Here is a 12,062-nt window from a genome sequence, read left to right as displayed (position 1 = left end):
ACCAGCTCCATGTAAACTGTCTCTTTATAGCTCTGCTTCATGGCAGTTACGAGGGGTGACTTACCTCCCTGCAAGGTTAGTCCACAACGATGCTGCCAGGGGAGCACTTTGTTGCTCTTGTTTCACCCAGCCTCAGTGAAGAAGGTTGGCGAGACAGGGGCTTCAGAATCCCAGTGAAGGTAAGTCTGGTGAGAGAGGCAATCGGATGGAGATTTCCACTCTGTGGAAGTTACTGACCATTATAAAACCAAATATGACACCAAGCCACATAAGGAAATATTAGGGCAAATGGCCAAATAGTTGACGAAAAGGTAGGTTTTAAGGAGTGTCTTAAAGGAGGAAAGCAAGGTGGGGGCGGAGAGATTCAGGAACTGTCATCCACTACCACGTTCCTTGCACACTAACCACAAGTGATGGGCAAGTAACTGAAAAAATTTTAAAGAGCCAGGATAAATATTCAGGTGTGCGTGGATTAATCAAGGACAATCAGCTCAAATTTGTTAACAGATGGTCGTATCTGACTAACCATTTAATTATTTGAGGAGGTATCAAGGAAGGTTGATAAGGACAGTCCTTTGATGTGGTCTACATGAATTTTAGCAAGGTTTTTGACAAGGTCCAGCATGGCAGACTGGTCAGAAAATTAAAATTCTGGGCTACAATGAAACGTGACAAGTTGGATCCAAAACGGACTCTGTGACAGGGAGCAAAGATTGGAAAGGCTGTTTTTTAAAAGTATAATCGTTATTGTCATAAGTAGGCTAACATTAACACTGCAATGAAGTTACTGTGAAAAGCCCCTAGTTGCCACATTCCGCCGTCTGTTCGGGTACACGGGGAGAATTCAGAACAACCAAATTTCCTAACAGCACGTCTTTCAGGACTAGTGGGAGGAAGCGGAGCACCTGGGGGAAACCCACGCAGACACAGTGAGAACGTTCAGACTCTGCACAGACAGTGACCCAGCCGGGGATCGAACCTGGGACCCTGGTGCTGTGAAGTCACAGTGCTAACCACTGTGATACCGTGCTGCCCTTAATGATGTTTTTGATGAGATTCTGCAGGGTTCATTTCTGGGACCTTTGCTATTCAATGTATATAGTAACATTTAAATGTCAGGGGCCTGATTAAGAAGTTTGCAGATGGCACAAAAATTGAGCAAGTGGATATTAGTGAGGAAGAAAACTGTAGACTGCAGGAAGGCATCAATGGTGGGCAGATGGAAAGAAAAATGACAAGTGGAATTCAATCCAGAGAAGTGTGAGAGAATGGATTTGGAGAGAATAAGGAATGCAAGGAATACATAATAAGCTGTAGGGTTCCAAGAAATGTAAAGGAAAAGAAGGACTTTGGAGTGCATGACCACAGATACTTGAAGGTTGCAGGACAAGAAGATAAAATAGTCAAGAATGCATACAGAATTTTCCTTTACTCCCCAGAGCCTACAGTATAAGAGCAGGGAGGTTATATTAAAGTCACATAAGACACTGGTTAGGCCACAGCTAGAGTACTACTCTAGTCACCACATTACAGGAAGGATGTGATCGCAGTAAAAAGGATATAGAGGAGATTTACGAAGATTATATCAGGATTTGAAATTAGGCTGGAGTTGTTTTCTTTGGAAGGGAGGAGGCTGGAAGGAGATTCAATTGAGGTCTATAAACCTATCTGGGGCCTAGATGGGGTGAATAGGAAAGACTCATTTCCCTCAGCAGAGAGATCAATAATCAAGGTGCATAAATTTAAAATAATAGGTTGAAAGATTAGGGGGAGGTGATGTTTTGCATCCAGTGGGTGATGGGTGTGTGGAATGCACTGTCTGAAGGGGTATTAGAGGCAGAAACCCTCAGCATATTAAAACAAACACTTGAATATACACTTGAGATGCTATAACCCACAGGCCATGGACAAAGAACTGGAATATGGGATTAGTCTGGATAACACCTTTTCAGTCATTATAGACAGGATAGATTGACAGGATACCCACAGTGTAGAAGAAGGCCTTTCGACCTGAAAGAACGCTCCCCCTCCCATTGATCATGGCCAGTCCACCTCCCTGCACATTTGGACTGTGGGAGGAAGCCAATGGCCAGTGCACATGGAGAAAACCCACTCAAACACTGAGAGAATGTGCATTTCTTTCAACATACATAAAGCATAAAAGTGATCAGATTAAGACAGGTGGGTGTCTTTTCAACAGGACATTCCAAAAATCAAACTCATTCCTCTAAACATTGAGAGTTAGACAAGTTAATCAAAATTCAATCAACATTATACATTTTAAATAATGTATCTTCACTGGTACTTAAGTGAAAATGCTGCAAGAAGACAATCCATCAGCTACAATGTTAGTACATGGAAAGTACAAAATCAGATTATCTAAATACAATGTTAACTCATACAGGTGCTATACATGCAGCACACACATACAGACCCTCTAGAATTAAAATACAAAATAGGGTAACTTCACTGGGCCACATTTTTCTGAGTTCTGTTTACAAACTTGTCCTAATTTAAATGGAAAATTAAGCAAGCAGACTCCGGAGTCAGCTTTTGCGGACCAAATGAAAGCACGGCAACAAAAAAATGTTCTACCTCCATTTCCACCACCAGCCATTTTGCAGGGAGCGGAAAAGGAAACCAGGGAGATAGGGAATGGGTGACCAAAAGTCAGACAAAGAGCAGGAAGGCAGTGCAGGTGTCCCCTGCGGTCATCTCTCTCCAAAACAGGTATACCGTTTTGGATACTGTTGGGGGAGATGACTGACCAGGGGAAGGCAGTAGTAGCCATGTTCATGGCACCGTGGCTGGCTCTGCTGCACAGAAGGGCGGGAAAAAAACTGGCAGGGCTTTAGTCATAGGGAACTCAATCGTAAGGGGAGTAGACAGGCGTTTCTGTGGTTGAAAACGAGACTCCAGAATGGTATGTTGCCTCCCGGGTGCACGGGTCAGGGATGTCTCAGATCGGCTGCAGGACATACTAAAGGGGGAGGGTGAACAGCCAGTTGTCGTGGTGCATATAGGCACCAATGATTTAGGTAAAAAACGGGATGAGGTCCTACAATCAGAATTTAAGGAGTTAGGAGATAAGTTAAAAAGTAGGACCTCAAAGGTTGTAATCTCAGGATTGCTACCAGTGCCACGTGACAGTCAGAGTAGAAATTCAAGAATAGTCAGAATGAATACGTGGCTTGAGAGATGGTGCAGGAGTGAGGGGTTCAGATTTTTGGGACATTAGAACCGGTTCTGGGGGCGGTGGGACCATTACAAATCGGATGGTCTACACCTGGGCAGGACTGGAACCAATGTCCTAGGGGGTGCTTTTGCTAACATTGTTGGGGAGGTTTTAAACTAATGTGGCAGGGTGATGGGAACCAGATTAGGAAGTTAGAGGTCAGTAAAGAGGCAGCAACTAAAGCCAGTAAGGTACTAGATAATAAACTCATTGTGACTAAGAGGAAGAGTAGGCTGGGAAGAGATGATGAACGCAAAGGGACAGGTGGTCTGAGGTGCATATGTTTTAATGCGAGAAGTGTAGCAGGTAAGGCAGATGAATTTAGGGCTTGGATTAGTACCTGGGAATATGATGTTATTGGTATTACTGAGACTTGGTTGAGGGAAGGGCAAGATTGGCAACTAAATATCCTAGGGTATAGATGCTTCAGGAGGGATAGAGAGGGAGGTAAAAGGGGTGGAGGAGTTGCATTACTGGTCAGAGATTATATCACAGCTGTGATTAAGGAGGGCACTATGGAAACGTAAGTTCGAGGATTTTTGCAGCTTTATCCCTAAATGCAGCCAGTACCAATAATTCTTGAAGTGGACTGGGGTTTTCGGACAAGAGAACTAAGTAGAGCTGCCAAGGCCAATGTATGCCTGGCTTCAGTGAGCCGAAGGTTGGGTAGGTGTAGGGGTAGAGCCAGCCTTTATCAGTGCCGGAGGAGAGTGGGTCTCTACCAGGGCCTGGAGAGAAGGGGACTTTTAATGTAGCCAGGGTGGGCAGGGCTTTAAAGGTGCTAAAGTAGAGCTTTATTTCGAAGATGTTAACACTACAGACTGTGATGTTAGACTGCCCATTTGCCTGCACAAATCTCCGATGATGTCATGCAATTGTTCTCTTAAAATGCCCCTGTTCAACTACAACACTGTTTATGAGGAAACTGAACACGATCTACCGGCCATGCTGCGCCCGAAACGCAGCGTGCTGCGGCACAACGAGGCCGGTAAATGACGGGAGACCCCAGGACCTACCTGCTTGCCACGCCTCACAAGATCTAACGCGATCTCGCGAGAAGTCGCGATGTGAAGCCTGCCCATTGTGGGCAGGATCACTTTTTGGAAGATCTGCATATTAGAGTGAGACAGCTAGTGTTACTCTAATATGCAGTTCCCTGAGGTAACCAAGGCATTGGGATCTATCCCCTACGCCTTGGAGACCTCGGGCGAGCACTGTTCAATACTGGTCTCCATATTTGGGTGGTGCCCTAGCATTACTGATGCCACCAAGGCAATGCCACCTAGGTACCAGCCTGGCACTGGCAAGGTGCCCAGGTGGCATTGCCAGCTAGCAGGGACACTGCCAGGGTGCCAGGCTGGGGTCCAGGATTTGAAACATTGGCTGGCAAATTTGGGTTACAGCGTAAATTATAAAGAGACACGAGGTTTGTACTGATGGAACAGAATGGCTTTGGAAGCAGCTCAGCATGTTCTCCAGGTGGAAGACTTAACACTTAATTATTTGGCGAGGCTCTGCAAAGACCGGTTAATCAAATTGGCTGGGGAATTAAAACTGGTTATACCAGCTAGAGCTACAAAGGCGGAGATATTTGAAGCGATTGCGAAACATTTAAATTTGATGGAGGTGCTAGAAGCACAGGGGCACTGATGAGAATGCATAGCCTCAGGGACATCAGTTCTCCTTCAGGTAGTTTATGAACTTTTGAGATATAAACTTCTATCCATTATCACTCACCAGTTGTTCAGGTTAACTGAATCTGCTGAAGATGTCATCGATAGAATCATAGAATGGAATCATGGAATCCCTACAGTGCAGAAGGAGGCCATTTGGCCCATCGAGTTTGCCCTGGCCCTCTGAAAGAACACCCTACCAAGGCCAACTCCCCCTACCCCCCTCCATCCCAGCAACCCCACCTAACCTGCACATCCCTGGACACTAATAGAACATAGAACATAACAGTGCAGTACAGGCCCTTCAGCCCTCGATGTTGCGCCGACCTGTGAAACCACTCTAAAGTCCATTTACACTATTCCCTTATCGTCCATATGTCTATCCAATGACCATTTGAATACCCTTGGTGTTGGCAAGTCCACTACTGTTGCAGGCAGGGCATTCCACACCCTTACTACTCTCTGAGTAAAGAACCTACCTCTGACGTCTGTCTTATATCTATCTCCCCTCAATTTAAAGCCATGTCCCCTTGTGCTAGACATCACCATCCAAGGAAAAAGGCTCTCACTGTCCACCCTATCCAATCCTCTGATCATCTTGTATGCCTCAATTAAGTCACCTCTTAACCTTCTTCTCTCTAACGAAAACAGCCTCAAGTCCCTCAGCCTTTCCTCAGAAGATCTTCCCTCCATACCAGGCAACATTCTGGTAAATCTCCTCTGCACCCTTTCCAATGCTTCCACATCCTTCCTATAATGCGGTGACCAGAATTGCACGCAATACTCTAAATGCGGCCGCACCAGAGTTTTGTACAGCTGCAACATGACCTCATGGCTCCGAAACTCAATCCCTCTACCAATAAAAGCTAACACACCGTACGCCTTCTTAACAACCCTCTCAACCTGAGTGGCAACTTTCAGGGATATATGTACATGGACACCGAGATCTCTCTGCTCATCCACACTGCCAAGACTCTTACCATTAGCCCAGTACTCTCTCTGTCTTCCTGTTATTCCTTCCAAAATGAATCACCTCACACTTTTCTGCATTAAACTCCATTTGCCACCTCTCAGCCCAGCGCTGCAGCTTATCTATGTCCCTCTGTAACTTGTAACATCCTTCTGCACTGTCCACAACTCCACCGACTTTAGTGTCATCTGCAAATTTACTCACCCATCCTTCTACGCCCTCCTCCAGGTCATTTATAAAAATGACAAACAGCAGTGGCCCCAAAACAGATTCTTCTGGTACACCACTAGTAACTGGACTCCAGTCTGAACACTTCCCATCAACCACCACCCTTTGTCTTCTTCCAGCTAGCCAATTTCTGATCCAAACTGCTAAATCTCCCTGAATCCCATGCTTCCGTATTTTCTGCAGTAGCCTACCGTGGGGAACCTTATCAAACGCTTTACTGAAATTCATATACACCACATCAACTGCTTTACCCTCATCCACCCCGCTATGGCCAAGATATTCAATTGGAGATTTCACATTTGCCTCTTTGGAATCTTAACCCATAGGTCGAGATTTAACAAAATGGGAACAAGGTCCCATAACGGGCACATTTAGCCGCGTGTTTCGCAGCATGGAGAAACACAACGCTATTGAATTGCACTCAGATTAGAAGGGGGCTCAGCAGGGAACGTGTGGCCGAGGCCACAAATAACCCCGTTCTCTGCGCTGAGGAGCTGTGTTCGCCAGAATTCCTCAGTGTAATACGGGGTCTGGACGCCATTTTTAAATGGCAATCTCTGGTGCCCCCGACACGACTTCCCCACCCCTTCCAAGTCCCAATTCACTATGTGGGGTTCCCTGGTGTGTGTCCCCTCCCCTCCCCTCCCTCCCTCCCCCCCTCCCCCCAACATCCCCCCTCAGGGCACCCCAGCCCAATTGCCATCGCACAAAAAATGCCAGCTTGGCACCTTGGCACCTATCTCTCCCGTTTCCTACTCTCTCTCACCTTTCCCACTCAGTCCTTCTCCTTCCCTACTCTCCCTCTCACCTTTCCCACTCAGTGCCTCTCTCCTTTCCTACTCTCACTCTCTCCTTTCACATTCTGTCTCTCCTTTCCTACTCTCCCTCTCTCCTTTCCCACTCAGTGCCTCTCTCCTTTATTACTCTCCCTCTCTCCTATATCCTTGCAGTGCCCCTGCCAACTGGCAATGCCATCTGGCCACCTTGGCAGTGCCAGGCTGGAACCCAGATGCCGCTGCGGGTGCCGGCCTGGCAGTGCCAAGATGCCCGGGTGGCACCTGCAGTGCCAGGAGACCACCCTGCCCAAAGGGCCTGCACCTGGGGGCCTCTGATCCCCTGGGAGACCCTCACAGGTGCAGTTCCGTCTAGTCCCCATTTGTGGAGACCAGTACTGAACGGTGCTCTCCCGAGGTCTCCGAGGCAACGGGGATAGATCCCAATGCCATGGGTGCCTTGGGAAGCTGCACATTACAGTGAACCTAACTGTTTTGCTTGAATATGCATATTTCCCACAAAGTGATCCCGGCCACAATGGGCGGGAATTACATTGCTGCATCTCACAAGGTCGCATTAGTCCAGGGTCTAATGAGAACGGGGTCTCCCAGCATCTGTCGCCACGTTGCGCCGCGGCGCACTGCCTTTTAGGCGCAGCATGGCCGTCCGGTTGCGCCCATAATCTTCTAATCTCTAGAGTATGGTATGTCGGCTGAGGAGATGTGCTTCCTCGTTCTTCTCAGTAACCAAGATGTCACCCAGGTAACACTGGACTCCGTCTAATGCACTTAAGACTTAGTCCATAGCTCGTTGAAACAATGCTGGCGCTGAATTCATACTAAATGGTAATTTTTTGTCTTAAAAAGTTATCAGCAACTGTTGTGAATCCTGATCCATGTTCAGTTGAAGATATACTTGACTGAGGTTGATTTTAGTGAAGTGTTGGCCTCCAGTCAACCCAGCAAATAGGTCATCAATCAAGGGTAGAAAGTACTGCTCTGCACACAAGTACATGATTAATAGTACCTTTAAAATTGCCACAAATACGTACAGATCTGTCTTTTTTCATCATGGGTATAATTGACATAGCTAATCACTCATGTTAATGGATTCAAGAACTCCCGTTCTGACCAGCTGTTCTAATTTTGCCTCTACCTTAGGTCTGATTGATACGGCGTTGACCTAGCCTTTAAGCATCTTGCCTGACTTTCTTCCTTGATCTTCAGTTTTACTGAGATATTCTTCAAGCTACCCAGCTCACCGTTGAAGATAATGGTATGTTTCTTCAAGATTTTGGGTAGACCTGATTCGAAATCAGTCATGAGATTTACCTCACCCAATTTAATCTGGTCTTTTCCAGCCAAGTTCATCCCATTAGTGCCGAATAATTTCCTTTGGCTATGTGCAAGGGCAAATTTGCCGTCTGTCCTTTTAATTGTATTGATACATCGATATCGTCCCTTAATAGAACCACTTCTCCAGTGTAAGTTTTTAACATTATCTTTGAGGGTTGCAGAGCAATATTTTAGAGCATTTCTTGATAGACAGTCTCTGGCACCAGTGAGTAGGTTGCCCCAGTGTCCACCTCCATCTTCACCAGCTCACCGTTCAGAAATGGAGTGTCCCAATATTGGTTTGTTGCACCAGCACTAACTAGTACATTTAATGACAGTTTGTCTTCGGACTGGGAACAGAGTTCTTTCTCAAGTCCTTTTTGTACCATGTGGACAGGGTGGACTTGATCCAGTTTGCCATTTGTTTTATTCAACTCTTGCTTCCTGCAACTTCTGCCTAAAACTTGTTTCTTTTTCCAACAAGCACATGCAATGTGGCCCTTTCTGCCACAATTTCAGCACATGATGTCTTTGCATCAACAATCTGCTGCAGAATGCCCTGGCAAGTGCAGGTCTGTGTTCGCGTTCGCATTCCCATTTCAGCAAACATCTTGTGAATTCTTGTGCTTGAATTCAACTGTTCAGCTTCTTCGGCTGCTAACTCCATGGTGACAGCAACTTCCAAAGCTTTCTTTAAAGTCAGGTTGCTGTCTGCTAACATTCGCTTTTGAATAGCTTCACGCCTTAAACCACAGATTAATCTATCTTTGATGATGTCGTTTAACACATCCCCAAATTCAGTGTTCAGTCAGTCTTTTCAGGGTATTTAAAAACTGTGTAATCAATTTATCTTCTTCTTGGTTGCGCTTATGAAACCTAAACTTTTCTGCGATGACTAAAGGTTTTGGTGAATTGTGTCCCTGCAAAATGTCCACTATTCCTTCATATGTTTTTGTGCCTGGCTTTTCCGCCTGTACCAGGCTCCTAAGGAGGTTAAATGTATTCCACCTCCATTATGCTCAGGAATGTTGGGACTTTTATATCTGCTGCTATCTTGTTAGCTTGAATAAAATAGTCGAATAATTCTGTATACGAGCTCCATTGCTTTGTATTCTCATCAAACGGTTACACACCAAAAACTGCAATTTTCTCCATGGAATGACCCGTGTGTGCACAATGTGCCACAATTTTTTAGCACTACCTTGCTTCCAAATTCTCCCCATAACAAGCCCAACCTGAGTGAGCTCAGCCTGTTTTCCTTTGTGTTTTGTAACACCCACAGCTCTAGGTTTGTTGTTGCAAGGTTCTTGCTACTCATGGCTACTGTGTTCATTTCGAGTGGGCTTCACGCCAAGGTTGTTTCCTTTGGGTTTTCCGGTGATGATCCACTGTTTGGCTCCCCGTCGCCAGCTTTCATGTCGTGACGATTTCAATTATTTATTATTTCTTTGGGTGCCTACAACAGACGCGGTTCGAGTTTTTTTTACCAGTGCCTACAAACACTGTTTGCCTACCTCGCCCCCAGTTTTTATGTGGTGGATTCAAGTTTGAGTCTGCAGGGCTTGGGAGGTTCAACCAAAATGTAAAGCTTTATTTTGAAGATGTTAACACTACAGGCTACAATGTTAGACTGCCTGATTGCTTGGAAAAACGGCCGTGACTTCGCCTCTGATGGCATCATGCAATCATCCTCTTAAAGTGCCCCTGTTCAGCTACAGGGCTGCTTGTGAGGAAACACTAAAAACACTGTGAATACACAACACACCATTTTGTATCAAATGGTCAGATGACTGCATCACAAATCTCAAATTCAAGAGAGCATGCAGATTGAAAATAAGTTTTACCTGGTGAGTTATTAATAGAAGCAGTAGAATCCACAAGTCCAGCTGCAGGACTGATACAGCTGGTAGTCGAGGTTGGGACTGACCCATTCACAGAAGACTGCAGAGCCAGAGGACCTGCACTAGTAACCAATGTTGGCTGTACTGTGGCTCCCAGGGTAGATCCAGGTAGGTTCACTGCAGTCTGAACTTTAACTTGTGCCATTCTCTATCACTGCAAAGAATATATACGTTAAAGAGTTGAAAGGGCTGATTATGATAAGAGCAAAACAAATTGTAATAAATTTGTAATACTGCAAATGTCGGAAATCTAAAATATTGACAACTTATTGTTCCAATCAAAGACTTGAAAGTTTAACTTTCTCCACAGCCACTGCCTGACCATCTGAGTATTTTCGGAATTTTGTTTTTATTTGTCATTGATATAACCTGGTTAAGGCTGATGAAAACAGCACTTGATGTGATGTTCTGGGAATTGAAATAATCTGCAACAATCATTGGTTCTAATGCTTCATTCATGTTTACAAAGAAGTCAGTTGACAAGAATTTACAGAGGCAGGACATTTGATTTGACTTCGCTGCATGTTTATGTTTTTCAATTTTTGTATAGCAAGTTGTTGATGTGTTATGTACTCTGGGATAACACAGGCTGCAACTGGATGCAGCTTTAACCAAAAGATACTCCAGACCTTAAAGTTAGTTCAATCTGATTTATTAAACCAGTAGCAGTTAGCACAGTTCTCTATGAGTTTGACTCTGCTAACCTAAGTATGGTTACTCTGTCTGACTGAACCAGACTAGCTCTTAGCCACGTGCTGGAGGTGTGATACTGTACTTACACCCTGACTCACTCTGTAGATGTTCATCAGTGGAAAGAGGCGGAGTGTGAGTGCCTTGTGCCTTTTATAGTGAGACACCACCTCTGAGTGTCATGTCCTGTTCTCTGTGTTCATTAGCTGCCTGTCTGTACATCATTATCTGCATGTCTGCATATCATGACAGTTGTTAAAAGTGCAAGTTGATAATATTGCATCAGAGAAACTGGACATCTGGGACCTGAGTGAATGGGTCAAGCAATAGCGTATCTCCTTGAACAGATACAATGTTTGTAAAATGAACAGTCCAATCACAGAGATGGAAGTGAAAGCTAGAATGGGTGAATTTATTGTTAAATCAAGCACAAAGGGAGAAGAAAAATGAAAGACTGAATTAAGACAGAGAAAGAGACCTGAAAGAAAAGTTATTTAAAAAAATAACTTTCCATTTTAAAATGTCCAGTTAAAAACTGAGCAAATAGATCATTTTCACTTCAGAGGTTGACTGGCAGTAATTTACACTGATCATGTTATTAAGAGTATTTAGACTTGATATTAATAGACTAAATATTATGTCTTGTGTTTCCCAAAAGTTTCAAATCATTACACTTTTAGACACATACTGGAACTTAGACCAAGTGCATTTTTCCAGATCTCACCATAGGCTGCGGGACAATTGTTTACTACTGACTGGAGTGCAGTAGTGAATCTTGATGTTCTGGATATATATTTTTACCTATACATGACAATATAGTTCCTAAATAAGTTTGGAATAACATGACAATATCCTTCAATGTCTTTTTATATCAACATAACCATTCGATCATTAACTTTTATAATTAAACATATAATTCTTAACCAAAAAAGTTTTTCATATAGTCTTTCCTCAAAAAGTATTGTTCACGTTATCGCTCAGGTGGCAAAATCTCATGGATTTGGTATTCATCACTCTCAGTGGTGAGATGACATGCTGTACTAGCGATGTTGGCAGGGTTACTTCTGGTGTTGTAGAAGTTGTGCTTGATGTTGCTGATGCCGTGTCACTTGCCAACAATGTTGATGTTTCACCGTTTGTTGGTGATGCTGTTGATATTGCCTCACTTGTTGGCGGTGTTGCTGATGACCTTTCTTTACCAATTCTGGTGTAGCTTACAAATGGGCTTTCTTTCTTCTCACCTATTTTTCAGTTACA

The 12,062-nt window shown here is 44.4% G+C and overlaps 1 protein-coding gene across 7 annotated transcripts in view; it reads right to left on the bottom strand.

Annotated features, from left to right (window-relative positions):
* Positions 1-12,062, bottom strand: part of stau2 (staufen double-stranded RNA binding protein 2) — a 622,240-nt gene that overhangs the window by 587,557 nt on the left and 22,621 nt on the right. For 6 of the 7 annotated variants that reach the window (XM_072467549.1, XM_072467553.1, XM_072467552.1 and 3 more), the window contains exon 2: positions 10,059-10,269. The exons of the other annotated variant lie outside the window; for it this stretch is intronic. In XM_072467549.1, the coding sequence (XP_072323650.1) occupies positions 10,059-10,260 (202 nt within the window). In that variant the 5' untranslated portion in view covers positions 10,261-10,269. The remainder of the gene's footprint in view (positions 1-10,058; positions 10,270-12,062) is intronic. 7 annotated transcript variants of the gene reach the window in all.

The sequence above is a fragment of the Scyliorhinus torazame genome, chromosome 11, assembly GCF_047496885.1.
Source record: "Scyliorhinus torazame isolate Kashiwa2021f chromosome 11, sScyTor2.1, whole genome shotgun sequence".
NCBI lineage: Eukaryota > Metazoa > Chordata > Chondrichthyes > Carcharhiniformes > Scyliorhinidae > Scyliorhinus > Scyliorhinus torazame.
Note: the sequence above shows the minus strand (reverse complement) of the source record. Positions and strands in the feature narration are given on the sequence as shown.